Genomic DNA, 16,743 nt, shown 5'->3' on the forward strand with positions numbered 1-16,743 from the left:
GCTTAAAAGGAGGTGGTAGCGGCTAGTGTGTGCAGCATTTTAGCGCGCATTAAGCGTGCGCTAAAACCACTAGCACACCTTTGTAAAAGGAGCCCAAAGTCTTTCACCTCCGGGTCACCAGTTAAGATCTGGATCAGATTGGCCTAAAGTCATTACCAGCTGAATGCCATTTAATGGTACAAGTGGAATGAACCACAGTCTCACTTTAATCCCAGTGGGCAGTTACCCAATAAAAATACCCTCATGCAGGGTAGGATTAACCAATAGGCCAAGTAGGTACGTGCCTAGGGCCCAAAATGGTCAGGGGGCCCGATGAAGGAGGGCATCAACATTGTTTTTTCCAAACGGCTATGGGCCCCTCCAGCATCGATCAGCAATGCGGGCCCCTCCAATTGGCAACGCAGGCCCCACCCCAATCGGCAACGCAGACTTCCCCCATCGACGGAAAGTAAGACAAGCAAGCAACGCGGGAAAGAAAGGCAACGGGAACTGTAATTGTCCAAGCAGTGCTGCTTGCCCAAAGCTTCCCTCTGACGCAGCTTCCTGTTTCTGGGGGACAGGGCAGGGGGCCCAGTGTACTTGTGTGCCTAGGGGCCCTGGACGAATTAATCCTGCCCTGTCCTCATGATTTGGAACTAATTTGCACCCTTGGCAGTAGTTTTAGCAGAGAGCTGAAACACTGAACAAGCATTTAGCCTGAATTGCTCTCACATATCTTGCAGGTACAGTTACAGTTAATTTATTTGATATACCATATTTCTTAACAATTATAGTCAAATCAAGGCGGTTAACAAATGATAAAATATCTAATATTAGGTGCTTGGAAACTTCCCTATCTGTCCAACAGGCTCACGATCTAACTAAAGCACCTTATAAAACTATATAACTATAAGGTACATTTCAAAAGAGTAACAACAAAAACAACACAAAAAAATGCATAACTGAGATCAAATAAATAGAAACACAACAATAAAGAAGTGAAGGAAAAAAAATAAATAAACAAAATCAGAGCAGAGCAGGGTTAATGCCACTATGAGAATGCTTGCATTGCCTGTATTTTTTTCTTGCCTTTTCCATACTGTAGATAAATTGATGGTTTTGTTTTCTGGTGCTGCCAATTCAAAAGCTTCCCTAAAATACGTTGCTATTACTAATAAAACAAAGAAAGTGATTTTCTGTGATTGCTACATAATTTATGTACCATTAGATCAGCCAGGATGAGGTGCAAATTTATGACTTCTTTATTGGAAGATGGCAAACAAAGGACATTTAGGGATCCCAAGTTGCCTAAATGACCTCACAGTAAGGACAGGGCAGGTCTGATGAATTCTGCAAACTAAAATATGCAGATGAGGGTGATCGGAGGAATGCCCTCATCTGCCTGCCCGGATCGCTCTAAAGTGATCCCAGCACATGCGCAGACCATCTGTAGATGGTCTGTGCATGAGCTGGACTTCTGGACCCGGCAGCAATTTTTTTTTTCTTTTTTAAATTTTGGAGCCCGCTGGTTAAAACCATGGGCTTGCACTGCGGGGAAGAGTGGGAGAGTTGGGGCAGGCAGGCGATCAGGGCAGGCAGGCGTTCGGAGCAGGCAGACATTCGGGGCCACAACGTTTTTTTTATTTTTTAACTTTGCATTTTTTTAAGAGCATCGGGGCAGAGCAGGCAGGAGAAGAGCATCAGGGCAGCAGTGGAAGATTGGGGCAGGCCGGCAATGGAGCAGGAGAGTCGGCAGAGACGTATGTGCGACTGGTCCCCAGCAGTCACTTCTATGCTTGATCGGCTAGCCCAATCGGTGTCCCAAATTTGTTTGGTGAATTGCGTCCCTGCCTACTTTGCACGCATTTCCCCTCATTTGCATGCATGGATTTGAAGCGGATTGCAGGAGAAGTTTGTGAATCGGGTCAGAGGGAAATCTGCTTGCTAAGGGGTCACAAACTGATCGGTACACGATTGGTTTGCTTAGTGAATCTGGACCTAGATTCAGTAAATGACACTCCAAAAGAATGGTGCCAAGAAAAATCTGCATATCACCATTTATAGAACATTTATTTATTTAAGTTATTTATATACCCCCTATTAATTGTCTATGCAGTTTACATTCAGGTACTCAGTCATTTGTCCTTCTCCAAAACCTGGTGTAAATCCTGGCATGTGATTTATTACTACTTAACACTTCAATAGCGCTGAAGGGCATATGCAGTGCTGTACATTTTGACATTAAATAGACAGTCCCTGCTCAGAAGACCTTACAGTTTAACTTGGACAGACAGACATGGCTTAGAGGGTTGGGGATGCACAACCCAAGGGAAGGGAAAGGGAATGGGGACTTTGTGGCTTTGGTATTTCAAAGCTGACATTCAAAGTGGTGGGCACTGGAAGATTAAGTGACCTGCCCAGGATCACAAGGAGCAGCACTGGAATTTGATCTCACAACCTCTGGGTGCAGAGGCTGGAGCTCTACCAGGGAGCCACACCTTCCAGAGAGTTAAGAGTGTTAGGAGTTAAAAGCAATCTCAAAGAGGTAAGCTTTTAACTTGGACTTGAATGCTGCCAGAGACGGAGCCTGTCGTAGAGATTCAGGCAGTTTGTTCCAGGCACAAATCCCCAGTATTCAGTTACATTCTACACATCTTTAGTAAACGCCTCAGACCCGCCCATGCCCTTTCCCTGGCCACACCCCTTTTTGAATTGCACACTGTAAGATTTGTACTCAGATCTTTACAGAATAGTGCTTAGAAAGGTGCACGGTTCATAGACAATGGCGCGAAAGACAAAAGCGCGCGCCGCTCTAAATTACAGTTTTTAGGAGCTCCGACAGGGGGTTTTGTTGGGGAACCCCACCAGTTTACTTAATAGACATCGCGCCGGCGTTATGGGGGGTTTGGGGGGTTGTAACCCTCCACATTTTACTGTAAACTGAACTTTTCCCCTAAAAACAGGGAAAAAGTTAAGTTTTCAGTAAAATGGGGGGGGGAGGTTAGAACCCCCCCACACCCCCCACAACGCCCCTACAACGCGGCGTGATGTCTATTAAGTAAAGTAATTTAGAGTGGTATGGCAGCGCGTGCTGCGCTCAATTGTCTGGGTGCGCCTTTGTCCCGGCACGCTTTTGACCTGACACCAAGGTGCACGCGCAAATCCAAACTGTTGGCAATGAATTGTCAGCACTCACTTAGTGGCGCTAATTGGTTCATTGGCCAATTCAGCTGCACGCACATCTCAGATTACGAGGTTCTCAGCCCAACCAGCAAAGTTGGGGCAGTTTTCATCAAGAATTATACAATTAGTCCAGCGATTTTCCATTTTTTTTCGTTCTGCATTTTTCCAACAGAATAAAAAAAAAAGTGGAAAATCACTGGACTAAGGGCTCCTTTTATCAAGCTGCGGTAGGGGTTTAACGCGCGGAATACCACGCGTTAAACCACCTGCCGCACTAGTCGCTAACGCCTCCATTGACGAGGCGTTAGTTTTTTGGCTTGCCGCGGGGGTTAGCGCACCTTGATAAAAGGAGCCCTAAGTATTTAACTGTCAATGAAGACTGCCCCAACTTTGTTGGTGGGGCTGAGAACTTTTCAGCAATCCCTTACAGTGTACAATTTTGCGCAGGTAATTTTTAGTGCTTTTTATAGAATTCGGGGGAAGGCGTGCTACTAGATGTCATTGTGGAATAGACTCCCATAAATTGGGGAACTGAATTGTAGAATTTTCTTTGAGGGGGTGTGGTATGGGTAGAGAGGGGATGTGGAAGCATTAGCCAGCTAGTATATATTATACTTAGCAAATGCTGTCCAACACAGAGTTAATGGGGGGGAGAACTTTGCAGCTAGTACTCCTGCATTAACTCTCTGCAGGTGCCTCATGATAATGTCAATAGTAACAGATGAACTGCAATAAAAAATAAAATAAAAGAACACACCTAAAATGTACCGTATTATGTCTAGGCTTACCGCATGTTAAAATCCTGCATTAGTACATTAGTAGAAAGGCCCTAAGAGCGAGCAATTATGTGCTTAAATGAAAATTTAGTGCCTATTAACTCCAATTATGGCCGGTTATTGGTTGATAGTGACAGTAGCACCTAATTTTGCCTAATAAGTTATGGATATATCTGCCAGTATTCTGTAACCCACATGTATAATGTTGTGTGCTAAGAGCAGAAGTGTGTACACAAGATTGCAGAATTAGAGGGGTAATGTGTGCCTTCATGCAAGTACAGTAAAATGTAACATGGCTATAAATGAACAGATGTCATGCGCAAATTCATACTTCGGGCAACACAGACTACCATTAAGACATGTTATTTCTCTCTTAACTCCAGTTGTTAGTAACTAGGGGCTCCTTGCACTAAGCTGCGGTAGCGTTTTTAGCGCACGCTGCCCCCCTGCACTACGCGGAGAAACTAATGCCAGCTCAATGGAGGCGTTAGCGTCTAGTGCACGCAGGATTGCAGCGCACACTAAAACCGCTAGCGCAGCTTAGTAAAAGGAGAACTAGGTTTCATTGCATAAAATGGGACCTATGTTAAATAAGCACATTAGTGGTAAAATGACACATCGTATCAGTAGTTCATATTGACAGCTACACCTCGGGTGCCCAACCTTTTGGCTTCCCTGGGCCGCATTGGCCGAAAAAAATATTTCTGGGACCGCACATATGTTCAAACACTGCAGCAAGACAGAGGAAGGATCCGGCAAGACGGTAAACACCAGGGGGCAGCAGAGGAAAACACTGCATCGCCCTCGACCGGGGTCGCACAAAATACTTCATGGGGCCGCATACAGCCCTCAGGCCGCAGGTTGGACAGCCCTGTACTAGAGGGTCCCTTAACTTTGGATGTGAGGCAGACTTTTAGAGACACCTACCCCCACTTTTTATTACTTCTTCTTATAACCTCTCTGGCTTCACTAAAGATCAGCACAGAGGACTTTCAGGGAGGCTACTTCAGGAAGATGCACTGTATAAGAAAAACTGGGGGGGGGGGGAGAATGAGGGGGAGGGGGGTTTGAAGGGGGGAAGGCATATGCTGAATTAAATCAACCAAGTAGTCATGGAATCTCATTTTAAAAATTATCCCTGCTTTCCATGATATCATGAATTTATTATATCCAGCTTATGGTGTCTCTTTCAAATTTCTGCTTTTGTATTGGTTTGAAGAACATATTTCGGGTCCTGTTTGCTAAGCATTTTTCCTATAGGCACAAACGCTAATACTATAAAGTTGCATGCCTAACTTTGGGCTCCTTTTATTAAGCCGCACTAGCGGAGTTAACGCGCGTGACTTTTCATGCGCTAACCCCCACGCTGGCCTAAAAACTACCACCTGCTCAAGAGGAGGCGGTAGCGTTTATCACGGCCGGCGGCTTAGCGCGTGGTATTACACGCATTAAACCACGAGCGCGCCTTTGTAAAAGGAGCCCTTTGTGTGCCCAACTAGCACGCAAAGTTGTATTTGCAGTTTATAGAATAGAATGAGTTACATACATAACTTAATTAGCTTATGAGCTGCTTATTGGCATTAACAATCAATTATTGGCTATAATTGATGTTACTAATTGTCAAGCAATTAAGGCCCATATTCTATAAATGCGCCTTACTTAAGTTGAAAACACCTTAAAAAAAAAACAAAACGCATTTTGAAAGGAATAATGTAGGTGCCTACTCGCACTTTTTTAAAAAGGCACCTGCATTGCAACTACGGAGGCACTTTATAGTGCCTAACGCCTCTGTAGGCATGGCTATCACCGCAAGTGGTATTAGGCATTGTAAAGTGCCTCCGTAGGCGCAATTCAAGTAAAAGGTAGGCACTAGAAATATAGGCCTTGAAAGCCTTGGCCTGCATTTCTGGCGCCTACATTTGCTGAAGCCATGACTCTTTTTTTTTTTTTTTTATAAATCTTTATTCATTTTTAAATCTTATAATAAGTGTGACAACAAATCATAACATTTTAATTTAAATACAACACTGAAGCCACGACTCTTTAAATGGCGCCATCCTGTGACTGGCAAGCAAATGGCAGCCTTTTATTTTAAAGGTGGTTATGCCATTTATAGAATCCGGGCCAATGCACTTAACTGTCCCTAGGGATGTGGATCTGGGAGGGGTGTGTTCGGGTCAGGGGCATGTCTAGCAGTTACACACATGGCTTATAGAATACTTGCAGTTATGACTTACAGTTAGGTACGAGAATTTACACTAGATATATGGCTGATATAAGTGTTCATGCCTGACACTAGGTGCGTAAATGCAGATTATGCTTGTATTCTATAATGGCAAACGCACATGCGGTTGCTGTTAGAATTTGCGCTTAGCATGCAGCATCCTGACACCCAATTTTAAGTGCCCTTTTAAGAATTATCCTCAAAGAAGATACTTTTTTGCAGGGTACCTAAAATAAGAGGATAAAAAGTTTAAGCACTATTTTATAATGAAGAATTAAAAAAAAAAAAAAAGAAAGTAGAGGTACTTTTCTATATACATGGTTTTTTTAAGATGATTCTTCCAATTTTAAATAACTATGGCCCCCTTTTATTAAACTGCACTAGCAGTTTTTAGCGCAGGGAGATGTGCTGAATGGCCCGCGCTGCTCCCGATGCTCATAGGAACTCTATGAGCATCGGGAGCAGTGCAGGCATTCAGCGTGGCTCCCAGCGCTAAAAACTGCTAGCGCAGTTTAATAAAAGGGGGGGCCTATATTTTTAAAATTAACAAATACAGAGTGATTAGAAACATAGAAACATAGAAATAGAAATAGATTAGTCATACATCAACCAAAAGATAAGCTGTTCAACTTATAAGTGCTCTATATGACTTCCAATAGTTACTGTACAAGAGCTACACTGAGATGATAGCCTTTAGGTCTATAAAATACTGAGTAGAGTTGAATGAGTAGATGCGATTCGCTTGTTTAGTCTTTCCAAAAATATTAGGAGTTGGGGCATGCAAAGAAACTAATAAATAGTAGATTTAAGACAAACTAGAGAAAATATTTCCTCACTCAACAGGTAATTAAACTCTGGAATTCCTTGCCTGAGAAAGTAATGAGAGTGATTAGCTTAGCAGGGTTTTTAAAAGGTTTGGATAAATTTTCTAAAAGAGAAGCCAATAAGCCATTATTAAAATGGCTTGGGGAAATCCATTGCTTATTTCTAGGATAAGTTCTAAGCATAAAATCTGTTTTTCTCCTTGGGATCGTGCCAGTTGCTTGAGACTTGGGTTGGCCATGGTTGGAAACAGGATACTGGGCTTGATAGACCTTCAGTTTGTAAAAGAGGAGGATAATTAGGTGAAACTGCATCATTGTTTCATTGACCTGATGAAGGTAACATGACTTTCAAAAGCCAGTCAAAAATGTGTTTAGTTAGTCAGAAAAAAAGGTAACATCTAGAACTTCATTGTTGACCACTATTTATGTACAAGAAGACCCGAAATCAAAAAACACAGTGATCATAAATAAATATTTAAACTATACTACTGCTGTTTAAACCATATTGGAAATGAAGTCAAGACACGTCGTCCTGAACAGACATTTCTTCTAAGGGACCTGTAACATTCTCTTTCAATTTAGCCACAACAGAATGTTGTTTCTGGGATGAATTTTAAGAAATCCATTATGTAAGTTGATTTTTGTCAAGGTTGTGTATTTTGGTGTTTGCCCCAACTCTTTCATTTTATTCGAAGAAGCAGTTGGAAGAAAGCACTATCCATCATCTTTTCTTTGGCCCTTCTCTGAACTGGACACAAGAATGGAAGTCATTCACTTCAAAATAAAAAAGGGGGGATTCCAGTGACATACCAGGATCAATCACCATCCAAATGAACCTGAGAAGGATACTTTTCATGGGCTGAAAACACTTTCACTATTCATATTCAATTTATTCTTTTCAAATGTAAAAATGTTCATTATCAGACATTAAACATAGTCCTAAAATTGACCCGGAGAATGGTTTACAGAAGAGAAACTGAGTAGTGGGAGGTCTGATTTATTAAGCAGCATGTGGTGATTTGAAAGTCACATAATTCCTTCATTTGAATAGTCTCAAATGAACAAATTTTAATTAGATAAACCAGGTAATCAATAGATCAATCAAAACAGATGCTTTTGAAATAAGTGGCTAGAGGGTGTTTATGAAACTGGGTGGCTGGGTGAATATTTCCCTGTATTGGATTAATCTATTAGTATAACAGAAAATTAAACTATAATTAGTGGAAGACATTTTGAAAAGAAACAATTTATAGATTTACAAAAAACCACAGCTAATTCACACAGAACCTCACAGAGTAGCAACCACGTTTCTATTTTAACTATAAAATCTATACCAAAGGCTGTATAAAAAATAGCATTGTCTTATTTTTCAGGTTGTTGTATCAACAACAGTCAATGTGGATGGCCACGTCCTGGCTGTCTCCGATAACATGTTTGTGCACAACAATTCCAAACACGGAAGGCGGGCTCGCCGCCTTGACCCCTCAGAAGGTACGGCTCCTTATCTGGAAAATGGTAGGCATACATTTACATGTCTTTTTTTTATTTGCAATGCTTTTTTTTTTAGCCATTCTCCTTTATTTTTTTTTATACACTAACATCTTTTACATCACTTCATACCTTTTTCATTAATCAGTCTTCGTATTTGAAAAGAATGGTGCGCCGATCTGAGCCAGTGTCAGCGAGCAAACAGTTGACTTCTCCTTTCACTTCTCTTCCTTTCATTTACTAAAGTTTTGCATTCACTTCCTGTTTCTCATTCAGCATCTTGAGTTTTCCAAGATTTATTTTGCTTGCCAGCTTTTCTTGCTGTTTAATTTCTTTAATTTATCTGGCTTTGCCATAATCCTTGATCTGATGCTCCATTTTAAGGTTACGAGGCGTTGTTGAAAAGTTCTCAGCCCAACCAACAAAGTTGGGGGATGTCTCCATCGAGGGCTATACACTTTTTCCATTGAGGGCTATAATTCACCTTTTACTCTTTGAAGTAAAAAAAAAAAAAAAAAAGAAGCAGAATTTTATATACACTTTTTCCACTGTTCTGTCAGAAAAATACAGAATGAAAAAGTTGAAAATCGCTGGATTAAGAGGGAATTTCTCAAAGATGCGCCAAAGCTTAGTTAGCAGTTGGGCACCCTATCGCCGGCTAACCAACCCATCTGGAAGTAGGCTTTCTCAAAAAAAAAAAAATATAGAGGTGCAAATGATGCCTTCATTTTTCAGCACCAGTATCATACTTACAGAAGCACTTAATGGGCGTGTAAGGATGCCTAAGGCTGGCATGGGCACCTTAGGTGCCCCTAGACACTTCCATAAGTGTGACACCGGTGCCTTATATGTAGGCTTCTGAAATGCTGGCCTACATTTAAGGCACTGGTGTAAAAAAAAGCAAAATTCTAAAATTGGCGCCTGTTTGTGATTGACATGTTATCAGCGGCCTCCGATACCAGCACTGATTATAGAAGTCCCCCCCCCCCTAAGTTTATGACCCTTGATGGAGACTGCCCCAACTTTGTTGGTTGGATTGATAACTTTTCAGCAGCCCCTCGTATGTGTATGAGTTTTAATGATGGGCAAAAGCATGATACCTAACTAGTCAGATTTTCAGAATATCCACAATAAATATGAATGAAATATATTAGCATATGTTTGACTTTCAGAGTGTTCCTGTCTCTTTCACGCATATTTATCATGGATATCCTGAAAACATAACCAGTTTGCTGTGCATTCCAGACTTGACTTAGGGATTTATATGATGAGGGGTAATTTTTAAAGGAATTTGGGGGGTTAAATGGGTATTTACTTGCGTGGAAAAAAAAAAATATTTGAAAGCTGCTTCTTCCCTTGTGGGGAAAGCATGCACACTAGCTGCATGTATATTTCTCATAGGAAAAGGGGTGATGCTTAGGGTAGGTATAAAGAAAGACCAGTGAAGTATACAGAGAGATTTTGTTTTAAAATCCCCACATGTGGTGAACTCTGCCTGTATAGTAAGTAGGATAAAGACTCCCGAAGGCAGTTGCCAGTTACCAGATTCTCAAAAGGAAATTCCATGAGAAGTTTCACCATGAAAATTGTATGAGTCAGCAGTAGTCTATTTGAGGCATGAAGACTTCATCCAGGGCAAAATTTTAGCATGCCAACTCTGCTACCGTCATAACAGTTAAGACTCACATCAGGCATTAAATTTTAGGTCTTAGCAAGCATGTGTAAAATAATGCATGGAGGAGAGTTTACCACACATTCTCATGGGCATTTTTTAATGCCTAATTTGCATCTGATATTCCTTCATACACTTGCATTTACATATTTAATTTAGTGTAAACCCAATAATACATTGCACTGAATTTATAGAATGCAGGCTAGGGCTTTAGAGGGTAATTCTATAAAGGGGGGCACATATTTAGAGTCTATTCTATAGAGGAAAGTAGACACCTACTTTCCTTTATAAAATACTAGTATAACAAGTCAAATGCATGTGTATATTTTAGCTACGACCATTTCCACCAGCCATAAAGTAGATGTAAATGCTCATATCTAGATTTCCAAAGAGAGTGTTTAAAGTATTGTATTCTAAAATGTACATGTGTAATTGTGTGCCCCTTACCCATGCTTCAGCCAAACACTGCCCATGTGAATGCCCACCTAAAAATCGCGCTCCATTAAAAATTGGTTTGTACATACAGAATAGTGTGTAGTCAAAATATTCTCATTTACATATTTAACTACAGAAATTCCTTTGATTGTGAGCCTACTACAGACAGAAAAGGTTCCTATATATAACATGGTTGTACTACAGAAAGGAAGTAGATCAAATGCATTACTCTTATAAATGACTAGATAATGGCATTTATCCTTGGACAAGCAGGCAGCATATTATCACAGAGGGGTGAAGTCATGCACGGAGCCCAGTACGGACAGTGCTAAAGTGTATGGTCACTTTAAGCTTTAGAAAGCTTTGAGACTGCCCGTACCACACATGCGTGAGTGCATTCCTGCCCGATGTCGGCTCATGAGGTCATTAGTTTTTCATTTTCCATGGAGTGCAGAAGACGTATCTGGAATTCATCCAGTCGTTTGCCTTCTTTATACTTTTTCGGTATTACCCCCTCCAGTATTGCTACACCAATACTTCCAACTGAGAAGTTACTCTATTAAAACTCTTATTTTCTTATATATATATATACATATATCTTACTCTATTTATAGAGTGAATATATTTTTTCTATCCCACTATAACACCTTTGCAATACAGCCTGAAATTTTCTTTTTTTCTTGCTATCTATGTACTTAAAAAAAACAACAAAAACAAAAAAACCAAAAGAGAGCCAGTACTGGCACCTTGTACCCTATTATCTTAACAGCAGCTAGAGTTTTCTCGATTGCCTGTCCCTACCCCGGTACTTCTGTTAATTATTTTGTTCCTAAATCTCTATACCGTATACCGTATAGCTTAACTCTCCATACATTGGGTCCATAGGAGTGCCTGGTGGTTAGGGTGGCTGCTTCAGCACCAGAGGATTCTGTTTCCCACTGCGGCCCCTTGTGGCTCTGGTCAAGTCTCCTATCACTTTATTTTCTTCTATGCGTGCCTACCATGCATGCAATAGATACTATGCACTCCTTTTTTAATGCTCCAATGACTGCACTGTCGAACGTTGTTGCATGTAGTATTCTCTTTCTTTACTGCTCTACAAAGCATACAGAATGCTTTTGTTCACAAGTTTCTACTTCTTTCCCACTGGGCTTGTGGACTTTCTGTTCCACTACCAATTTTTCCATTTTCTACTTTTGGGAACTTCATAATACCAACCTGTTTCTTCCAATTCAGATTAACCTAGTTGTCTTTTCATCAACCATTTTACACTCTAGTTGCATGATTGTTTATCACATACTACTGATGCCTAGCCACCATCATTCTTCCATTTTTTTGGTGGCCCTACCCTTGTTTCTCGCTTCTAAATAAACCTCTAAGAAGCAACTTTAACTTAAAACAACATATACCCATTCCCATTTCTTGTTCTCCTCAGCCTCCAATCTTCAGTTTTTCATATTACCTTCATTGGTAAATTTGGCTCAGAGGTAGAGTCCTGATTTTTGGTCCAAATGTCCAGAGTTCACATTCTATGTTGTTCTTAGACGTATATATCATACATATTTTTCCTATCCAGAAGGTCTTTAACTTTACTGTCTGGTTTCTTGTTACTCTCCTATCTAGTACTAGAAGCCATCCAGGCATTCCGGAGTTAGCTTCCATTGTGTATGGTTTCCTCTTGCTCTATTTCTCCTCCAATTGCATCTCCAAATTCATGGTTGCTCTCTGTTTGTGACTTTCCTACCATATATGTATATATATATATATATATATTTTTTTTTTTTTTTTAATTTTTGCTTAGCTAGGCAATGGTCCTTTTTCTCTTGCTCAGTCCTTTGGATTCTGAACTCAATACTCTGAATCACTATATCAGAGTGAATAGAGACTGGATACTTCATATAAATTTGCATATCCTTCTCTCTAGGCTTCCATTTTTTTTACTTCATTAAAGGAAACATTCAAAGACTTCTATCTCCTCTTCAGTATCTTCCAATCTCCAACTGCTCTGGCTTTTGTTGATCCCATTTTTCACGTAGTTGTCTTGAGAAATACTGCTTCTCCTTTTCTATCCTTGCACTCTTAATACTCGATAATACTTAAGCATTGGCTCTATTCACTTTGCAAGACATACCAGAGCTCTCAATCAGTCCACAAGGGGAGTACTGCTGACAGGTGGCCTTCCCCCCAGTCAGCCACTCTTCCTTTCCAACGTCTTCCACATCCTCCCGTCCATAATTATGGAGTTTCTCTCCTTCCTATGTTTTTTTCTCTCCCGTTTCTTCCTACAACATTATTCTATCAACAGGAACTACGCTTTCATTGCTGTGCCATTTCTTCCCTTTTGTTTCACATTTGGGTTGACCAGGGACAAGAATAGCTTCAACTAGTTTTTTGATATGGTCACTCTTATTAGTGCCTCTTTCCAGTATCCTATCTATTGTTTCTTCTTAGAATTTTTGGGAGTCTCCCTCTCCTTTGTTCAGATTCACCTGATGCCCTGAGGTTGGCCTCTATTCATATTGGTATTGTTAAGTTCTTACCTTTCATTCTTGCTGAGTTTGATTGTATGCCACTTATTAGTCCTCTTTTTATTTATCCATCCCTTGCTCTCTGCCTACTCATTTCAGACAATATAGCTGATTTTGTGGCATGGCACTGAACATGTATGTTTTCCTTGGAAACCAACTCTCCCTTCATCCCCTTTAGTTAAGCTGGGGAGTCCCATCTATGAGAATTTGCTGCCTGCTTGTCCAAGGATAAAGCACAGTTACTTACCATAACAGGTATTATCAAGGGACAGCCCACCTCCCCTAGTTGACTTCTTCACTTGAGCATAGAACTGATGACCTTGTAAGCCAGCATCGGGCATGAAAGCACAAGCACATGCATGGTGTGGGCAGTCTCAAAGCTTTCAAAAGCTTAAAGTGACAGTACACTCCATACTAGGCTCCGTTGATGATGTCACCCATCTGTGAGAATATCTGCTTGCTCTCCCTGGATAGCACTTGTTACGGTAAGTAACTGTGCTTTACACATTACTTACCTCCTATATCTAGGCAGCTCCTTATAGTATTACTCCCTTAACCCCTCATTACATAGAAGGTTGCCTAAATTTACTTGCTGATTGTACATGCAAATTTATAGAATACTACCACTCACAAAGGTGAGTGTTCATGAAGTCAATTCTATTCCAGCTGCACTTTGTATAAATTTCTGTCAACTGAAGGTTATTTGATAATAACTGGCTTTGTAGGTCGCTTGCTGTTTATTAATTTTTGATAGATTCTATTGGTAATATTTAACCTGTTCTGAGCTCTTTGGGGTCAACAAGCTGGAAAACAAATTAAATAAATAAATAAATAAATAAATAAATAAATATATATATATATATATTTTTTTTTAATTGTTTAAAATTTAATGTTATGTACCATAAGAGCTGTCTAAGTTATTTGTAAACCGCTTAATATTTTGTTGTCAATAGCAGTATATCAGATCAATAAATCCAATCGAATCCTATTGCACCTAAAGAGTATTATATAATTATACACTGAGCTTACATTGGATACAATTAAAGAGGTGTTCACATGGGTGGTCCATAGGTGGAGCTGACATCTTACATGAGCTTTATAGAATGCTGTTAGGGGTCCTTTTATCAAGCTGCGCTAGAGGGGTTAGTGCCTCGGACATTTCATCACGTGCTAACCCCCGCGGCTGGCTAAAAAACTAATGCCTGTTCAATGCAGGCATTAGCGGCTAGCGCGGCAGGCGGTTTAACGCGCGGTATTACACGCGTTAAACCCCTACTGGAGCTTGATAAAAGGACCCCTTAGTTGCATGCATAAATATCACATTTAGGCATCAGCATTTAGGTGAATCATAGACCTGTCATCAATATTCACACCTTACTTTTTATGTGCAATGATATGGGCTTACACTTATATTTTATAGGGACATTGATGTGCATGTGTCCTTAAAGAATAGGCTCACAACCCATGGTTATGTGATTACAAAATTGCTTCCTTAGTGTCTAGCACAGTAATTAGCTTGCTTGTTAAACTTTATGGCATAGGTTCCCTGAATTTGTAAAGAATTTATTATAAAGTTGATTTCTTGTTATTGAATTTTATTACTATAGATTAAAAGTTTCAACCCAGTCCTTGGGATACACCTAGCCAGTCAAGTTTTCAGGATATCCACAATGATTATGCATGAAATAGATGTGAGTAGAATGGAGGTAATTGATGCAAATTTATTTGTTGTGGATATCCTGAAAACCTGACTAGCTAGGTATGTCCCAAGGACTGGGCCAGAACCCCTGCTATAGATGAAGGCTATTGGAGGTATATATGAGAGTAAGAATTGTTTTCTTTCAACGGATTGATATTTTTAGTCAGCACGATGGGAATTATCTTGCAGTTAGAAAGATCAAAAAAGAGCAAACAGTATAGCATTTTCTTATTGGCTGTCTATTAGGAATTTATTCTCTTAAAAAAGCCTGAATTTCCAATCAGATTGATTGAGTGAGGATTTTTAAAGTGAGTTTGTGTGATACATATATTTGTTTGATCTGGCTCCTCCCTTCTAATCTTTGGACTTCCAGCTTCACAGAACTAGAGTTACCATATGTCTAGATTTACCCAGACATGTCCTCTTTTGTCTGGGTTTTGGACTCCCAACCCCAGTCCAGCCCTCACACCAGAGTCTAGTATGGCTCTCCCCATCCCCTATTTACCTCCTCCAGTGCTGTAATTTCAATCTTTTGGCAGCCAGCAGCTTAAGCGACGTGAGCTTGCTTCTTTGGCCTGCCCTGCAAGTCTTCTCTCTACAGCGCCCACCTATGTGGGAACAGGAAGTCATTGCAGAGAGAAGACATCTGGAGCAGGCCAAAGGCAGAAAGCTCACATCGCTTAAGCTGCCTGCTGCCCGAAGATTAAAATTACAGTGCCGGAGGAGGTAAGTTGGGGACAGGGGAGAGGCATAATTGACTCGGGGGTGCTGGACTAGAGAGAAAAAGAGAGATACTATACTGGGGAGAGGGGAAGGTTTGAGAGAAAACAACCATTGGGGGGGGGGGGTTGTTGGAAGAAGAGAAAGAAGCACCTACAGGGGAGGAAGAGGGTTGGAAAGAGAGAGAGAGAAAGCAAAAGAAATAAGCACCCACAGACAGGAGGTGTTGGAAGGAGAGAAAGAAAGAAGCACCCACAGGACATGGAGGGGGTTTTGGAAGGAGAGAGAGAGAGAGAGTAGCAACCAAAGGGGGGGGGGTGGAGTTGGAACAAGAGAGGGAAAGAAAGAGGAGTGGGTTGAAAGGAGAGAGAGATAGAGAGAAGCACCCATGGGGAAGAGAGGGGTTGGAAGGAGAGAGAGAAAAAAAGAAGTACCTACAGGGCAAGGGGGATTGGAAAGAGAGGGAACCACTTTCAGGGGAGGATAGGGGGTAAGAAAGACCCACAGCAGGGGTGTTGGAAGGCGAGAGAAGCACCCGTGGGGGAGGAGATTGGAGGAAGGGAGAGAGAGAAAGAGAGAGAGAGAGAGAGAGAGAGAGGCACTAAAAGAGTTAAAGGGTGACCAAGGAAATGAGTGAAGGGTGAGATCATGTGCCCTCTTTTTTTTTTTTGTTCACAAATATGGTAACCCTACACAGAACTAAGTTTGGAATCTAGCTGGTAATGGTCTAGGTACATCTCCCTTTATATATTCCCCTCCCAACTTGCTTTATTCCAGTCATCACAGTGACATTCATCAGTCAGGGGCCACAAACCAAAGTGCCTTCTGGACTCCAGTAATCAAGGTCCCTAAATCTGATCACTAGATGTCTCTGCTGCACAATGAGTATAATTCTCTCCTCCCCAGTGGCCTTAAGTATTGTCTCTGCAGCATCCCCAGCCCTGACCAACTGGAAGAGTGTAAGATCCAAATCATGATTCAAATTCAAACTCTTTTGCACTCATAGAACTCATTTGGGTAGACATACTATAGAATAGTTTGGTATCTGCCAGATGGACAAGAATGCTACTCATTGAATAAATTAAGAACATAAGAATTGCTGCTACTGGGTCAGACCAGTGGTCTATCATGCCCAGCAGTCCGCTCACGCGGTAGCCCTTAGGTCAAAGACCAATGCCATGATTGAATTTAGCCTTACTTGCGTGCTTTCCGGTT

The 16,743-nt window shown here is 41.0% G+C and overlaps 1 protein-coding gene across 8 annotated transcripts in view; it reads left to right on the plus strand.

Moving 5' to 3' along the window:
- Window positions 1-16,743, plus strand: part of EBF3 (EBF transcription factor 3) — a 443,966-nt gene that overhangs the window by 320,878 nt on the left and 106,345 nt on the right. For 6 of the 8 annotated variants that reach the window (XM_033943611.1, XM_033943614.1, XM_033943616.1 and 3 more), the window contains one exon: window positions 8,360-8,501. In XM_033943611.1, the coding sequence (XP_033799502.1) occupies window positions 8,360-8,501 (142 nt within the window). The remainder of the gene's footprint in view (window positions 1-8,359; window positions 8,502-16,743) is intronic. The other 2 variants (XM_033943615.1, XM_033943618.1) reach the window with 1 other exon arrangement.

This window comes from Geotrypetes seraphini, chromosome 4, assembly GCF_902459505.1.
Source record: "Geotrypetes seraphini chromosome 4, aGeoSer1.1, whole genome shotgun sequence".
Classification (NCBI taxonomy): Eukaryota; Metazoa; Chordata; class Amphibia; order Gymnophiona; family Dermophiidae; genus Geotrypetes; species Geotrypetes seraphini.